This window comes from Triplophysa dalaica, chromosome 7, assembly GCF_015846415.1.
Source record: "Triplophysa dalaica isolate WHDGS20190420 chromosome 7, ASM1584641v1, whole genome shotgun sequence".
Lineage (NCBI taxonomy): Eukaryota > Metazoa > Chordata > Actinopteri > Cypriniformes > Nemacheilidae > Triplophysa > Triplophysa dalaica.
Window position 1 is genome coordinate 20,824,401 of NC_079548.1, and position 17,429 is coordinate 20,841,829.

General features: G+C 38.8%; 2 protein-coding genes and 1 long non-coding RNA gene across 12 annotated transcripts; all 3 read left to right on the forward strand.

Annotated features, from left to right (window-relative positions):
* Window positions 1–1,477: 1,477 nt before the first annotated feature.
* On the forward strand, window positions 1,478–9,750 carry hgs (hepatocyte growth factor-regulated tyrosine kinase substrate). 10 transcript variants are annotated; one of them, XM_056753523.1, is made up of 21 exons: window positions 1,478–1,616; window positions 3,182–3,266; window positions 3,385–3,460; window positions 3,614–3,706; window positions 4,039–4,162; window positions 4,303–4,355; window positions 4,442–4,510; window positions 4,592–4,716; window positions 5,041–5,170; window positions 6,038–6,187; window positions 6,277–6,372; window positions 6,454–6,492; window positions 6,719–6,880; window positions 6,965–7,178; window positions 7,391–7,563; window positions 7,640–7,780; window positions 7,871–8,057; window positions 8,180–8,313; window positions 8,398–8,493; window positions 8,602–8,688; window positions 8,851–9,750. In XM_056753523.1, the coding sequence occupies exons 1-21, from the start codon at window positions 1,580–1,582 to the stop codon at window positions 8,944–8,946; spliced, it is 2,367 nt and encodes a 788-aa protein (XP_056609501.1). In that variant the 5' UTR covers window positions 1,478–1,579; the 3' UTR covers window positions 8,947–9,750. The 10 variants fall into 10 exon arrangements, with proteins under 10 accessions (XP_056609501.1, XP_056609502.1, XP_056609505.1 ...); XM_056753524.1 differs by having other exon boundaries at window positions 6,968–7,178; XM_056753527.1 differs by having other exon boundaries at window positions 6,089–6,187.
* Window positions 9,751–12,136: 2,386 nt separating this feature from the next.
* On the forward strand, window positions 12,137–14,576 carry mrpl12 (mitochondrial ribosomal protein L12). The gene is made up of 5 exons (XM_056751675.1): window positions 12,137–12,322; window positions 13,274–13,466; window positions 13,556–13,624; window positions 13,702–13,839; window positions 14,074–14,576. The coding sequence occupies exons 1-5, from the start codon at window positions 12,264–12,266 to the stop codon at window positions 14,188–14,190; spliced, it is 576 nt and encodes a 191-aa protein (XP_056607653.1). The 5' UTR covers window positions 12,137–12,263; the 3' UTR covers window positions 14,191–14,576.
* A 705-nt stretch (window positions 14,577–15,281) lies between these two features.
* LOC130425491 (uncharacterized) lies at window positions 15,282–17,177 on the forward strand. Its single transcript, XR_008907066.1, has 3 exons — window positions 15,282–15,417; window positions 15,749–15,853; window positions 15,967–17,177. It is a non-coding gene; the product is annotated as an uncharacterized LOC130425491 (long non-coding RNA).
* Window positions 17,178–17,429: the final 252 nt, after the last annotated feature.

Below are 17,429 nucleotides of genomic sequence, written 5' to 3' on the forward strand. Positions count from 1 at the left end.
AGAGTAAAACATCTTTGTGTGAATTGTCTTCTCTGGCTGTTGTTAAGGGGTCTGTTACTATAGACAGTAGTACAATACCACTGTATGCTTCAGCACCAGCACAGCATGTACAATAGCCTGCATTGTGCGCTGAGCCAGGTACTGACTCATGTATGACCTAATGCCACAAGTGAAATTCCGGGGTTGTAAAATATATAAAAGTAGTTATTGTTGTGTTGACTAATAAGGGTATAAAGGAACTTGGATGTGTGTGGTTGGGACAAAGACTGGAGTTTTTTTGTGTGGCCTAGGCAGTATAGCACACAGTACATGAAAACACATGGGTATTTATACTGAGCACCTTGAATTGTATAGCAGTGAACTGCCAGAGTCTTAGTGTTGTTGTAATAATTAATGTACCCACATTGTACTACTGTAGTTATTTTGATTCTGTGATTATTTCACTAAAGTGACTGTCCTATAAAATACCGAAGTTTCCACAAGTTTTTAACAAAGGTTATTCAAAAATATGTATCTTCAGAACTCTGTACAAAAAAGAAAGAAAGAGGAAAATATGCTTCTGTCTTTAGGATTGGTCTATACATTAATCATGGTTTAACTAACCATAGTTTTTTGTTTGTTTGTTTTATCAGTATAGCAAAACCATAATATTAAATATATAGTCTCACCACACGACCACAGTTTAACCACAGTATTGGTAGTAAAACAGGTGATCCAAAAATGCTGATCCTAATGATTATTAATCTGCCAAAAATCATGGTCACTAACATTTTGCTGTAGTGAAACAATAGTTAAATGAGCAATGTGGAGATTTTAGCGCCATCTGGGGTTGAGGTTGCGAACTTCAACCAATGGCTAACTTCACCCCTCCCTCTGAAGCACTATGGTGGCTGACAAAGGGCTAAGATGTCGTCACGTTTTCGCTTCTTTTCTGAAGGAGATAACGTATTTATCAAACGCGCTCTGTAGAGCAATTTGTCAGTTTAGGGCTATCGAAGAAACCAAATGGTGAGTTCCAAGTGGACCCGCGGTGTATAGATAGAAATAGCTCATTATAAGTTTTAAAAACCTAGTTTCATTATGTAAGGTCCTTGTGTACCTCTGAACACAGTGTTATTATATTGCATTTCTGTCAAAGTTACTCTAAAAAAAACTACACATTGGACCTTCAAGGAAACAAAAAAGACTCTGAATGCTCAGAAAGCACAGAAACTTTAATTGTGTTAATTATTATTGATACAACAACAAAGAAGCTAGCCTGGTTGAAATATTTATTTTTGGTATTATAGTGTAATTTTCTTTATTGACCAAGTAAGGAGTAACACGTAATAATAACTTATTAAAATTAATTTTAAGCCTAAATACAAATAAACAACAATTAAACTAAAGAAATACGATTAATACATTACACGTAACATAGCATATGTTTTCACATGCACTTTTATCTCACTGGTCTGCGTCATTTCGTATACACGTACACGCAGACGTTCGTGACTCACCCGGCAGTGAAACTGCACACAGAAGTGAAAAACAGCCAAACAGAGCGTCCAGTTATCAGATCCATTATAAGAGATCAGACATGGGCAAAGGCGGCGTTTCATTTGACAGACTGCTGGGTACGTTTAATTTTTATACGTTTTTGGTGTTCGCTTAGATTGTCAGCGCGATGTATCTCTGGCATAAAACACTGTGTGCTAATGCTAATGCTAATGCTAGAACAGCCCGAACGGACACGGGAACATTAGCACACCAACTTACATCTATTGTCTTCATTTCTTAAGTTAGAGCCACAACTCACCGTTGACATTTATAACTTTACATAGTTTTGCTATTATTCACATAAATGAACCGTAATTTAGACTTCAGTGAGTCGTTTGTATTGGTTAAAGTAACGAGTTAGCAGAGATTGCGGCTAAAGATCGTCAGGCCTATTTTTATAAGGAAAAGCTAGATTGTAAAAACAGTGTAATAATAGCAAGGTACTATTTATAAAAACAAAACATCTACAGTTATTCATGTTTATCATCTTGTGTTCTCCGTTTTTAGTGTTGACAATCTGGTTAGATTACAGTTGTGTCACTGTTTTTGCGTTAAAACAGGAGCTGAAGCAAGATGTCACAGAGACTCTTGTTTTCTTTATTTACTTGTATACATTTGAACACCGTTTGTAAAAACAAGGTTATGATCAATTTAAAGAATGTTCACATATTTTAACAGCCCTAGAAAACAGCGTCTTAGCAGGATATACTGTATGACTAATATATGATTAAAAGACCTTGAAGTTGATAAACGCTACCTTACGTTTTTTATATATTTTTTTATTATGCTTCTGCTTGTATTTGTTGCAGACTTCATTTTTTCATTTTGTTAATGGGCAAATCCAAGGTTATCGATGTGACAATTCAAGTCAAAACCTGAGTTATAAACTCTCAGAAAATGTATTAATATTTTAACCAATATATTCAGCATATGTTAATATTTTCCTAAGGCCCTGTTGATAGATTCCAGAAGTGTCTATACATCACTTTTTTTCTATTTGAGAGAAATAGACAATCCTTATGGATATGACTTTTATTTTTGAGGAGACATGCTCTTTTGGATTCAAACACCAGAAGCAATAATATCCTTGGGAAGAATAACTTTTCAAAGAACACAAAATAATGAATATAATTTATTTCAATGTGGCCATCAAAGAGGAATAAGTACACTTACGGATGTGACAATTCTGAAAGCACTTACCTAACTACGCTTTTTAATCATTAAAAGAGACCTCACATGGGTATTTAGAACCAATTAAAATCATTTTTATGCTAAGGTTGACATTTGCAAAGTATTGCATGTTACTGAACACTGACCATATTTAAAGAGAAGTTTAACTTTCATTTGTTGAAGTAGGACCTGATGATATGATATTAAACCACGAAATGAATCCTGCTTTGACTGTAATGCTTTTCCTTCATCCAGTTTTTCTGAGAAGTATTGAGTTAGTCAAATGTTTTAAAGCATTTTTCTTAAAGTCTTTTAGCTGAAAATTCAAGCTTTTCTTTCAAGAATATTATATAGAGACAGCACTATAAAAAAGGATTTTAAACTTGGACTTATCACACATTTTGACTTCAAAGAGCAGATTGTGTTGACACTATAGATCAACAGTCATTTGATGCCCTCTAATCCTTTACAGATAAAGCCACCAGTCAGCTGCTGCTGGAGACAGACTGGGAATCTATTTTGCAGATATGTGACCTCATTCGTCAAGGCGATACACAGTAAGAACGTATAGCTTTATAATAACCATCCCTCTCTTTTTAAACAAGATCCATGTGTTTATAATAAACATTGATCTCTCACTTCCTGCTTTCAGTGCTGTTTTGTATTTTCTTTCAGGGCGAAATATGCGATTGTTGCTATTAAGAAAAAACTCAATGACAAAAACCCACATGTGGCACTCTATGCTCTTGAGGTATGTGTAGCTGCAGTACATATGTGCAGCTAAATACTTTGGTCTGGAAATGACCTAGAAAAGGTCTTATTCCCACCACTGTATATATAACGTATATTTTTGGTAGTCACCAGTCGAGGTCATGTGTGTAAGTTAGCTTTGGTTTGTCAACAGGTTCTGGAGTCAGTGGTGAAGAACTGTGGTCAGACGATTCATGATGAAGTGGCCAGTAAGCAGACAATGGAGGAGCTGAAGGAGCTGTTTAAGGTGATACTGGCTAATTCCGGTGTGATCCGTTGCTGTAAGAAGTCTCTTATCCTCCATTTTTATGATCTCTGTCTTTGCTTTCCAAGTGGGTCAGATTCCACTCATGCCGCACTTAACTTCCTCGTTGTGTCATTGTCACATGTTCCCTCAGTTTATTTGCTAACTCGGACACGACACATACTTCACTCGTGTTTGCTTTCCTGTAAATATTAGATGACAGTCAGCTTTTCTTGTGTTTTGTGAACTTGTTGGGTGAGTTTTGAGTTGATGTCACAGTTGAAATGTTGTTGATTTTTAAACAGTCGCCTAATGAATTTGCCATTTGCCTTTAGAACCAGCCCGAGCCGAACGTGAAGAACAAAATCCTTTATCTGATCCAGGCGTGGGCCCACGCTTTCCGCAACGAGCCCAAGTACAAAGTCATCCAGGACACCTATCAGATCATGAAGGTGGAAGGTAAGTCCTCATAATAACATGCTTACATGCACTAAAAGGGATAGTTCCCCCAAAAATACAAATTGGAGGAACATCCACCAAACCAAAAATACAGTCACCTACAGAGATTAAAAAGCCTGTGTTTGCTTATTTTCTCTCAGGTCACGTCTTCCCAGAATTCAAGGAAAGTGATGCCATGTTTGCAGCAGAGCGGGTGAGATTAACTGTTGAGTAAAGAAATGTTCTGCTTACTGCAAGACGTTCAGTTTGTCATTCGGTTTTTCACATGTCTCTTTCCAGGCCCCTGATTGGGTGGATGCAGAGGAGTGTCACAGATGTAGGGTTCAGTTTGGAGTCATGACCCGAAAGGTATACACTGCCCCTTTAGTTTCCTTCCATAGTGTTTTTTTTGTGAATTTGATCTTATGGGATGTCTCCACTGTTGTTCAGCATCACTGCAGGGCATGTGGGCAGATCTTCTGTGGGAAGTGCTCTTCTAAATACTCCACCATTCCTAAGTTTGGCATTGAGAAGGAGGTGCGAGTGTGTGAGCCTTGCTTTGAACAGCTCAACAAGTAAGTGTGAAGACAGTAATCCGGTGTAATGATTGTTCTTTATACTTGTTAATTATTTGCCAATAATAACTGGCAGTGACAACGTAATTTCTGTGGCTGAACGTTTCTTGTCGCTATTGATTTCCACATCGTTAGTGGTGAGTTTTCTTTCTGGTTTGGTTTTGCTTCTGGCATCCTTTAAAGGGTTTGTTCCCTTCATGCCCGGTTTAGACAATTTCTATTTCTGCTATATTGAGCCTTGGGTTTCTCATGTTAGGAAGCCTGCAAAAGTCGTACAAAGATTTACCAGGTTATGTGTGTCTCCTAACCCCTCCTCCTCACCAGCCACCCCTCCCTCTCTCCCCCTCCTAGGAAAGCCGAAGGGAAGACGGGCAGCACCGGGCAGGCGGACCTCCCCCCTGAGTACCTTACCAGCCCTCTGTCCCAGCAGTCTCAGGTAGTGCCCACCGAATCAGTAAGTAGTTGCATTTCATAGAGAGCTCACACTCATGGGCGTCACAATTATGAAGCATACCACAGTCACAGTGTATTGACACAAGCACCGCTGATCATTCATGCACAGACATATTTGGACCCTAATGCCAGGCAATTTTGAGGCTCATGAGTGAGTGGGCATATTACTGTGTAGTTTGTGTTCTAACTGTGAATCTTGACTAAATCGGTAATTTTGTGTGGACTTTCTGCAATACCTTCAGCTCCAAACAGAATTGCTTTACAAACATGTTCAAATGAGTTACACTACGTCCTCACCTTCCACAATTGAGAAAACAGCTCAATTCTCATGGACTGCATTTCATGGTTGAGCCATGTCACGCCATACCAACAGAGAATTTAGTTTGGGGCTGTTAGTGGTGTGGAAATAGCGATGATCAATGTACAGTTTTGGGAACCATGAGGTTCACTTAAGTTAGTTGGTAACAGAATAGAAATTCAGCAAACAATATATATTCTTAATAAAAAATTCAATCTGTTATGTTATTATTGATAGGTCCGGCTGTGATTATGAGAAAAATGTTAGATCTTGTAGATCCAGAGTTGTGATCGAAAATGAAGAATAATATCGGCTTACCCATGACCACGTCTGAATTGAATTCTTTATGATTGCCCAAGGTTGCAAAAGTTGCAGCTTTGCCTGTTGACACATTTCTATGGCCATTCCATTGACATATTATATTGCCAGTGTGTATTAATACCTCCCGATCCTATGCCATTAATGTATTTTTATATATTTATGATTATAAAAGCTGAATATACCAGTATATATTAGCCAGTGTTTTAAATCAGCAGCTTTCAAATGAAATTGATTGATAAATGTGTTCAGCTCCACTCCCCTGTTTCTGTCCTGACCTCCCCTGACCTCTCGGCTCCTCAGGTGCCTCCTAAGAGAGATGAAGCTGCGCTGCAGGAGGAGGAGGAGCTGCAGCTGGCCATTGCTCTGTCTCAGAGTGAAGCTGAGGAGAAAGAGAGAAAGGTGAGATATCTGAATAGAATACACAAGCAAAACCTCATACCAGCATAATGCTTTTTCTGTAATCTGTAAAATTCCCTTTCTGTTTACAGAAACAGAAGAACCCATACTCTGCCTATCCTAAAGTTGATCCCACCCCTGTGACTTCATCTGCTCCGCCTGTGAGCAACCTGTACGCCTCACCTGTGGTAAGAGATTATAAGCATAAAAGGTTTTCTTAGGAGTGACATATTTTTGGTGACTAAATTGTTATGCTTTTTGTGTTTCAGAATTCATCAGCTCCCTCTGCTGAAGATGTGGATCCAGAGGTAAAGCTGTGTTTTTATAGGTGCCTGGGTGTCAAACACGATAAAAATAGCATCAAATCTGAACAAACAAATTTACGTTGAAATTCTCTGAATTTTACATTCAACTCAAATATGGATGACATCATTGAAAGCAATTGCTATTCAATGTCACATGTGTATGTAGACTTACGCTGTATTTCTAAAGGCCCTGATTTGCATATTTAAGTTATACTTGCATTATTTTCAGTTGGCTCGCTACCTGAACAGAACTTACTGGGAGAAGAAACAGGAGGAGGTTCGGAAAAGTCCCACCCCCTCTGCTCCTGCGCCCGTGTCACTGGCTGAGCCCGTCCCAGTCAGCCAACCCATGGAGAACCTCGCCCCAGTCCAACCCCTCAACATAGTGGAGGTACATGGAGCGCCAAAACAAACAGATAATTCCCAAGAAGCACATTTTTGTTTTCCCACTCACTTTCCCGTCTCGTGTCCTCAGCAGCAGTATCAGAACGGAGAATCGGAGGAGAATCATGAACAGTTCCTAAAAGCTCTGCAGAATTCCGTCACCACTTTCCTTAACCGCATGAAGAGCAACCACATGCGCGGCCGCAGCATCACCAACGACAGTGCCGTGCTCTCTCTCTTCCAGTCCATCAACAACATGCACCCGCAGCTGCTGGAGATTCTCAACGAGCTGGATGAGAAGAGACGTCAGTCAAATATCAAATAATGTATTGCGTATATATAGAATATATGAAGGATTTAGAAAGCAAAAAATGCCTTCTTAAAGGAATAAATTCAAAATATATAAAAGATTGGCATATTTTTGCTATGTACGGGCTATGTAGGTGTAGTATGAGTAGTTTAGGTGCATTATCTAGAGTTAATTGTGATGTTAAATATGGTGGTCTCTCTGACTCAGTGTACTACGAGGGACTTCAGGACAAACTGGCGCAGGTGCGAGACGCCCGTGCAGCTCTGAACGCTCTGAGAGACGAGCACAGAGAGAAGCTGCGACGTGATGCAGAGGAAGCCGAGAGACAGAGACAGATTCAACTCGCCCAGAAACTGGGGATCATGAGGCAGAAGAAACAGGTGAGATGAATGTTTTATATATTTGTGCGTGTTGTAGTCACATGATGGGAAAGCTGATCGCGATTGGTCGTTGCAGGAGTACCTGGAGATGCAGAGGCAGCTGGCCATTCAGCGGCTGCAGGAGCAGGAGAAGGAGCGACAGATTCGTCTGGAGCAGCAGAAACACACCGTTCAGATGAGAGCACAGATGCCCGCCTTCTCTCTGCCTTACGCTCAGGTGCCACTGCTATACATTTTATAACACTCCACTTCCTATTAGTGTGGTGGGAACTAGAACATTCATACGTTTGTTCTTGGGTGATTGTAGATGCAGTCTTTGCCTCCTAACGTGGCAGGAGGGGTGGTGTATCCCCCTTCTGGTCCTCCCAGTTATCCAGGCACGTTCAGCCCCGCTGGCTCAGTGGAAGGGTCGCCCATGCATGGAGTCTACATGAACCAGCAGGGACAAGCAGCTACTGGTGGCCCATACCAGGCCATGCCTGTGTCAGCTACAGGTGAACATCAGCTCTTTAATGAAGACTTCTTGAGCTTTCAGTTGTTTTTCTACAGTTAGAGAACCAATCTGATGTACTTCAGATTTGAATATTTCCTACATTGTCTGTTTGCTCTCGTTCAGATCCTAGCATGGTGAACGCTTACATGTACCAGACTGCAGGCACCGGCGGGCAGCCTGCAGCTCCCGGACAAGTCCCACCCGCCAACACGCCTTCTTATAACAATTATCAACCCACACCCACGCAGGGCTACCAGGTCAGAATAAGTTCTTGTGTTAAGCTATTAAATAGCACTCTTCTTTATGTATATAACAATAAAAAAATGTGGTTCTTTCTGTAGAATGTGGTCTCTCAAGCTCAGAGTTTGCCCCCCATGTCCCAGGCTGCCCCCACTAATGGCATTGCATATATGGGCTATCAGCAGTACAACATGCAGGTATGCCGTACGGTAACGGATTACAGTAAATGTATGGATTACAACATGAAAGGAAAGCGATCGATCTAATGGCTGTCAGTGATTGTTGTGGCAATGCTTTTGTTGCAGAATATGATGAACGCTCTTCCAGGACAAGACCCCAACATGCCTCCCCAACAGCCCTACATGCCCGGGCAGCAGCAAATGTACCAGCAGGTCAGACATATTTCATGTTTACACACAACCGAATTTTAAATGCCCTAATTTATTATATCCAAGGTGATATGTGAAGACAACATGAATATATCTTTGCGTAATGTCTGCTCTTTGCATTTAATACATTTAGACAATATGCATGTCTTTAATGCTTGTTCACAGATGGCTCCCCCTGGTGGTCCGCAGCAGCAGTCACAACAGCAGCCACACCAGGCTCCTCCAGGCAGTGCAGAGGCTCAGCTCATTTGCTTTGACTGATAGCTTATTGTATAGCTTCGCCCACCAAATCCTGCACACTACATTCAAGCCGCCATTGCCCATAGCCTCTACCTGCTCTCGCTGACACAATGTGTAGAAATTTGCCTGTCTAATCCCCCCCATTACTGCCTCTACACATGAAGGAGATACTACAGATGGTGCTGGTGGGAAACCTTTGCCTCTTTATGTGAATCTTAAAAGAACTAAGTAATTTCAACTCAATATCATAGGAAAGTCATAAAACTATTTTCATCTGAACATATTGCTTATTTTAAGATCAAAAGATTTTTACATTGAAATATGTTTTTGACTGTTTTGAAGCATTTTCACCCCAATACTTAAATTGCCTATAAGCTTGCCTTTAAGTTGATTTAATTTTAAAAGTAAAATAATGTATTGTAAGGAGAATTACAAGAACAGCACGTCTGTTACTGTAATTAGAATTTTGGGGGAAAATTGTGCTTAATTGTTATCAAAATATTTCAATGCAAAAAGTCTGAATTCATTTTTAAAATGGATCTGTGGTATATTATTGTTTGATTTTGGGTTGAAATGTTGTCAAAAGATTCATTCGAACGCGAACTCTTATTGTCAGATTTTTTACCTTTTGAAACAAAGCTGGTGTGAATTTAGTCACTCGTATTACAGAGTACAAATCAAATGATATGAATCAAAAAGACATAACCATGCTTTGTCTCATATTTTTCTAAGAAACGTTTGCATGTTCAAACGTGTTTTCAGAGGAGAGTGAATATGTAACGGCAGATGTTGTGCTTTGATCTAATGAAGTTGTTTTTCTGTTCACTTAAGGAGACCTGCTGGCTTTAGCAAAGAGAACATTAGTGCTTGAGTTTTCAGCATCAATTCACTAAACTAATGTAATGTGACATTCCAGTTGTGCTTTCCAAATGTGTTCCAAAAGTCTAGAAATACTTCATACAAAAAATAATTCTGCACTAGGACCAGTGTTGTGGACGCCTCGCTAATTATGTAATGCACATTAACAACCAATGAGACATCAACTTTTCTGTGCATATTAGCTATCTATAAAAATTGAACGTGCTGATGTTTACAAATACTGCATGTAAACTTGCCAATGCCTAAGCGTCACATTTGTCTTTTCTGTGAGGTTCTTTACTGAATCACATCGGATCCCACTAGAGGAACTGACCTCAAAGCATTCTTCAGTTACTAATGAATTGCAGTTGAAACAGATCAGAAATGCAAGTGCGTTTTGTTAAAACCATTGGCTTGTGGATGGTTCTGAAGAGGCGTAAACAGCTTTTGGTTGAAGGTGAACACTGCATGTTTGTAACATACACCTCCTGGTGACTTCTGTAACCCCTTTAATATTCTCGTTGTTCCATACTGATTTATCTGAGTTAAGTAATTTTAAGATCATATTTAATAAAAATCTTGTTCATTTACTGATCATACATTAGTGAAAATGCTTTTTTTCTGGTCTCTTGAAGTATGATGTGCAAAATAAAACATGAAAGTTCATTTGTGTGCTTGAAGTTCAGGTAGAACTGTGCACATCACTATGGACACCAGTTTTCAATTTAAGGAGACACTTTTAATAATTACACATACCATACTGTCTACACGTCATTTTCTTGTTATCAGAGAACATTAGAACGCAGCCTGAGTCAGAACAGAACAAGGGTATACTGAACAACTGTGGATGTGACTTAAGTTAAAAATGTTGTTCTCAGAAGAACAATAAAAAGTAAATTTTGGCTTTATGGCGCTTATTATGATGTCACATAAACTTTGTGGAAGTCACATTTCTCCCAGCGTTCACCAGCATCCGGGTTGGTCAAGCATTGCTTTTGCGTTACAGCAAGAGAGATGCGATGTTAAAAAAGCCTGATAACTCAAAAATGTCTTAAAACATTTCAAGATAGTTGTAACTCTAAAAACCCTCTTCTGATGTTTAATTTATATTATTTTTCGTTGTTATCTTAAAGGTCCAGTGTATGATATTTAGCGACATCTAGCGGTGAGGTTGCGAATTAATTGCAACCAATGGTTCACTCACCCCTCCCTTTCAAAATACACTTCTGTGGCTGGCACAGAACTAAGATGTCGTCACATTTTCGCTTCTTTACCGAAAGAGATAACGGTATGAAGTGCACCCTGTAGTGAAGTTTGTCTGTTTAGGGCTACTGTAGAACCAACATGGTGAATTCCATTTAGGGGCCCCGTGGTGTATTTAGATAGAAATATCTCATTCTGAGATAAAATATAACGCTTCATTATATAAGCTCTTCATACACACTGAACACATTTCTGTCGATAGATCCTTTAAAATATTTCACAAATTAAACCTTTAAATGTATGTGCAATGAGGTGAACTGGTAACAGGTCAAGGCCAATCACGTAGGCCTCATGGTTAGAGAGTCGGACTCTTGACCAGAAGGTTGCTGGTTCGATCCTCAGGGCTGGCAGGTAACGTGAGCAAGGCACCTTACCCCTACATGGCACTGCAGTGATAGCTGCCCCCTGCTCTGGGTCACTACTGTTCACTACTCACTGGATGGGTTAAAAGCAGAGGTCACATTTTGGGTATGGGTCACCATACCTGACAAATAGGTCACTTTCACTTCAAGTAAGAATTATTTATAATTACAGGTAAATCTCAAACTTTGCAGGTACATCTCACATCTCATACTATTCAGAAGCCTGACACTTCTGTTTAAAATAATCTTTTTTATTGATCTTATGTAAAATTCTAATTTCCGGAGACACTGTTTTTCATTCTCCGCAAGCCATAATCATCAAAATTTCATGAAATGAAGGCTTGAAATATTACACTCTATTTGTAATGAATCAATATAATATATAGGTTTCACTTTCTGAAACGAGTGACAAGAAATATTGACCTTTTTCATGATATTAATTTTTTTTAGATGTACCTGTGACTGTAAGATATGAAAAAAAGCATGGTCATGACTAATTGCAGAAACATTCTCATTGATTTAACATTTTTCTTTGAAAATAATTGTAAACGACGTTCATATAATATACAGTTAATGTATTATTTATGTTGAAATGGGTGAATATCCAGAAACACCGCACTATGTGTTGGGCAGTCCTTCCCGCTCCAATATGGCGGCGATCTTACGGAACGAATGTTACGGACGAGTTTTAAATAAAGTTTTGTCCATGCGCACAAATGCATTGTGGGTAGGTCAGGAAAAGCGAGTGGAGGACGCCATGTGCTTTTGCAAGTGAACCACTGAAAGGCATTTATAGCGTTAGGTTGTTTTACGGGCACTGTTTACAGAAGTGTTTTGTACTATATATTGTTTGTCATGTACTGCACGAGATACTGCGTCCGGGCCGCGCTGCGGATAAAGGCGAACACCCACCGGTGAGTAGAGAGCGGGTGACATAAGCGCTAGACCCCAGTGAACTATGCGTAAAACCGGCTTTAGGACGAACATTCAAGGACAATCGATTTCACGTTATCGTGTAGATGTGCCAGAAACATTGTTGTCAACGCAATGCTTTAAATGTTGTGTTTCTTTGTTAGTACTTTAAGTGAAAATGTTCAGGATAGGGTCAGATAACCATTTGAGATGTAATTGACATCCGCATTTCTGTCTCCAGTAGAGACTGATATATGGATCCATCTTAAACTGCTTTATCTAAACACCAGAAACAAGAGTAAGGGAATAAAGAGAATTGATTTTGTGATGTCCTCCAGGAAAAAACAGATCAGAAGGTCACTTGTAATGCTCTTCATGTGTAATGAATAGCACAAATGTATAGTTTTGTCTTTGCTTTCATTATACCGGGATGCATCTTTTATGTATATTTGAACTGAAAAGTTGCTTTCGTTAATAATTTGTGGTCCAAAAGTCACATACAATTTTGGGAAATGTGTCCGTCAGCGATACATCTGTTATTGCAAAATGATCCCTAACAAAGGAATCAGAACCCAGGAGTATTTCTCTGAATGGGTTGCTTATTAGATAATTTTTTAAAAAGAGGTAAAATATACATTTATATTTTTATATATCTAGCATTCAAGGATACTAGATAGGCTACTTAAAATGCAGAAACCAGTTATCTGGAGCACATAGTGATATGACTCTTTCCTCTATAGAACACAAAAGAAGATATTTTGAGAAATGTCTCTAGTTTTGTGTCCATTCAATGAAGTCTACGTGGTCAATGTTTTTTTGGTTTTTAAGAATATGTTCTTTTGTGTTCTGGAGAAGAAAGTCATGTTTTGAATCACCATTATAGTAAAAGTTTTACCTTTTTGACACCACGTGCATGTTCTCATTAGTGCTGTCTGAATGAACACATTTTACAGACACAATCTACAGACGCCAACACTCTGTGCCCTGCGACCGCTCAAGACAAGTGCCGTCAGTCCGTGTGATGCCATTGCCACGCCTCCTCTTGATGGAGCACCCAAGCAATACTCGCCCAAAATCCAACAGCTTGTCAATGACATTGCCAGGCTCACTCTCATAGAAGTGTCAGATCTCAACGAGTTACTTAAGGTAAAGCATTACTGTAAAAAAACTATAACATAATAGATCTGTGTAATGTTATTCGTCATGTCCCATTGACGTTTTTTGTCCCCCATCAGAAAACATTAAACATTCAGGATGTTGGAATGATGGCCATGGGGGCAGTATCAGCAGCACCTGCTGCTCAGGTGACATTTTATTGAATGTACGGCACTGTTATTTAATATAAGTGCAGTTTCTTTATGACTTTTTAATACATTTGCAGGCGTCAGAGGAGGAGGCTGTACCTGCCAAAAAAGAGAAAACCCATTTTACAGTGAAACTGACAGAACTGAAGGCAGAGGATAAAGTGAAATTGATCAAAGAAGTCAAGAATTGCATCCAGGGACTGAACCTTGTACAAGTAAGTTTGTATATAAACTGTATATTGTGTATGTAATATCTGAAATATATATTATATCATTTATATAATAGCTGAAATATTATTTGTCAGCCACTGTGGCAAGAAGACAGGCGTGTCTAGGTTTCTAAAGTAAGCTGTAGAAAAAGGAAATACTGAAAATATACACTGCAGAGGTGCTTAATTATTTATTTTGTCTTTTATTATTACAAGGTTATAATTTGATTATATTTACAGGCCAAGAAACTTGTGGAGTCACTACCTCAAGAGATCCGTGCTAATGTGTCTAAAGAAGAGGCAGAAAAGCTCAAAGCAGCACTTGAAACAGCAGGGGGCACTGTTGTGCTGGAGTGAATACACACTGGCTTCTCACTTGATCAGTTGTTATCTGTCAGTCATGAGTTTTTTATACTACAAAGATAAAAAAGGAATTTGAAGAAAACAAATAATGCCTTTAAAATTACCACTTGGTCAACTAGAGATGGTTGGGTGGTTGAACTCTCATACTGAACTCTCAACAGGCTTCCGGCCTACAAACACAAACCACCTGATCATTAACTTCTGTGCATTTGTCTGTCATGTACCTGAAATCATTTGGTTACTCACATGAGCTGTCCTGAGCAGAATAGACAGTACTGGTTTGTGTCCAGGAACCTGTGTCTCTCAGGAAATTGTGATTGCCCTGACAAAGGGACATAATTGCAGTTGCTTGTGGTTAAATAAATGTGTTATGTATTGTATATCATGGTGACTTGATCAATATAATTGAACACTTTTACGAAGATAAGTCATTGGTGGTCAGTGCAGACTGAATGACTTCAGTTGTTATTGTCATAGCTTCGTTGTAAAAAAGGACATGGATATTTACTTAAAAATATTTTGTATAATATTGTTACCTTCATTTTTTGAAGTACTTTAAAGCCGTGACTAAATCCAGTTAAATAACCTAAATTATATAAGCACATGTCACACGATGAAATACTAATTTGAGCATTGGAGTTAACTTATTTAACTTCAGTTTAACATTTATAATTGTTTACAACATGTACGATGTGCAAGTACGGTGGGAGTTGTAGGCTACTGCATTAGTAGCATTACTGTTCACTGAGTGAAAATACACGTCAGCTCTTCCATAAACTAAGCATAAGATCCACTCTTCTGAACTAACACAAAACTCAAAAATACAAACAGAATCTAGACAACTGAATGATAAACACTATCAAGACTTTTATTTCATTGCAAAGCACATAAAATAGCACAAAAATGAAAACAATGTATCAAGCCTGCTTTATACTAGTTAAAGATTATCTAACCTTCAAACTTGATGTTCTTCTAGAGCAACCCAAAAAATAAATTCTTCATAAACTTCATTTTTAGGACATCTTGGTGGTCCCTTTGCTGTTATGGTGAACGATCTGTTGTTGTTACGCTCCAGTCCAACAGGTGGCGCAAACGCACCAAGGTCGGAAAACCACGCGGAGAACGAACAGCTCGCAAAATTCTGTAGTGTTGTTGTCTGTTCCTATTTATTTTCTCTCGTCAATAATCGTATTGAAATCAGGTTTAAGAGCTGACAGAACGGTTTGTACATTTATACGTTTATTGTACATTTATTTGTAGATTTTTACGTAAAGAACAATCATCTGTCACCTTTTTGTTTGCTTGCTGGGTCATTTACTATTGAGTAATTATTAATTAACCCTAAAATGTTCTTCATTTTCCATCCTAGCTGTATGTTTTTCTGTAATCAGCAATACACAAAAGAGGATGCAGTTCTGATGACACCATTTGCTATCTATGAATGCCACATTGGCCTCCATGCTAGTTTAAAGAGACTGAAGTTCCAAATTTGATCCTGTCTTTTTAGCATTTTAGCATTCATGTCTCTGTGGTTTCACTCAAAAATGTTCAGATGTTACAGAAAGACCAGCAGACATCGGTGAGCCTGCTGGATGGAGCCGAAAACAGAAATCACAGAAGCAAGAACAGACCGATGAAGGTGATTTGATGTATTCAGGTATTCATCTTCTCTAATGTTTAGTATCACATAGAGAGACAAACACAATCATTGTTTCAGAAGTGCTCAGTGTCATATTGATCGATCGTAATGTTTTTCGATGTTCATTTTAGAACTGATGGAGGTGAAGCAGGAAAGTTCAGAACCGAATGAAACGGAGGAGAAAATTAAGGGAGATACATCTTTGTGCTTCTTCAATACTGAGAAGAATTTGTCATCATTTCAAGCAGAAACCGCCAAAGATTCACATACGTGCCCTCAGTGTGGAAAGACCCTCAGTTGTACAAGTGCTCGTAATAGACACATGAGAACTCATACTGGAGAGAGACCGTTTGAATGTGACCAGTGTGGAAAGACTTTAACTAGTAAAGCCAGCCTTGTTGAACACAAGCGAATACACACTGGAGAAAGACCTTACACATGCGACCAGTGTGGAAAAAGTTTTGCGTGGTTGACAGCTCTTAGAGAGCATCTCCTTTATCATTCTGGAGTGAGATCATTTCAGTGTGAACAGTGCAGTAAAACATTCATTTCTTCAAATTCCTTGAGAACGCACATAAAGACTCATGCAGCTGTGAAGCCATATTCCTGTTCCTTCTGTGAAAAGACATATTTATATCTTAACTCTCTTAAACAGCATGAGCAAACGCACACAGGTGGGATATCTCACGTGTGCTCTGTGTGCGGGAAAAGCTTCACTTCAGTTTCCTCTTTAAAACAGCACCATAGAATTCATACCGGAGAAAAACCACACAAGTGCTCGCAGTGTGGAAAGAGTTTCACTCGTGTAAGAAACCTGCGGGACCATGAGCGACTGCACACTGGCGATAGACCTTACCACTGCTCCTCATGTGGGCAGAGTTTTGTGGCATCAAGCACTCTTTGCACTCACAGGAAAAAGTGGTGTAAAGGGCACCAAAATTAATATTTACGAAACGGTTAAGATTGTGTTTTTATTACTTGCTAAGTGGCTCTGAGGATTTGCCAAAGTTGGCCAAGTAACTTCAACTTTTTCTCATCTTGCTAACCCTTTTGTGTCACTGACCCATTATTATCTGAACTCAACAGTTGGCAGCCCTGTCACAGTTAAACAACAAAATACAAAAATAAAATCACTGCTCTTGACTCAAAAACTTTTGCAACCTTTATATATAAATGTATAATTCATTATAGAGGACAAAATTCTGTTTCTCTTTTTGGAAATGCTGCTGTTAAATAGATTCATTTGTATCTTAATCTGCATGTTTGTTTAAAAGATTTAATAACAAAGAAAATATGAAATAAAATTGGGGAAATTAGATTTTGGCATATCGCCCACCCCTACCCTGCCCTAAACAGTCTGTCTTCTTTTGTTTTCTCACCTTGTAGGAATATATCTTTTAAATGGAGAACTTTAGGTTTTACTGCTTTTTATAATGCAAAATAGTATTTCAAATGCCACAAGATCAACAATGTAATACATAAAATGCCCAACAGGCGGCAATGCTGCACTTTATTATCTTTATGACATTCAGGGGGAAAGTTCGTACCATATTATATTTATATCGTTAAGAGGATAAGCTAAGCTCAGTAGTCT

Bases quoted from the DNA above. Each gene is read 5' to 3' on its own strand.
- hgs (XM_056753523.1), top strand. From the start codon at position 1,580: ATGGGCAAAGGCGGCGTTTCATTTGACAGACTGCTGG. The intron at 3,707-4,038 runs GTGATACTGGCT...ATTTGCCTTTAG, and splicing joins AGCTGAAGGAGCTGTTTAAG to AACCAGCCCGAGCCGAACGT. The intron at 6,493-6,718 runs GTAAAGCTGTGT...CATTATTTTCAG, and splicing joins CTGAAGATGTGGATCCAGAG to TTGGCTCGCTACCTGAACAG.
- mrpl12 (XM_056751675.1), top strand. From the start codon at position 12,264: ATGTACTGCACGAGATACTGCGTCCGGGCCGCGCTGCGGATAAAGGCG. The intron at 13,467-13,555 runs GTAAAGCATTAC...GTCCCCCATCAG, and splicing joins ATCTCAACGAGTTACTTAAG to AAAACATTAAACATTCAGGA. The intron at 13,840-14,073 runs GTAAGTTTGTAT...TTATATTTACAG, and splicing joins AGGGACTGAACCTTGTACAA to GCCAAGAAACTTGTGGAGTC.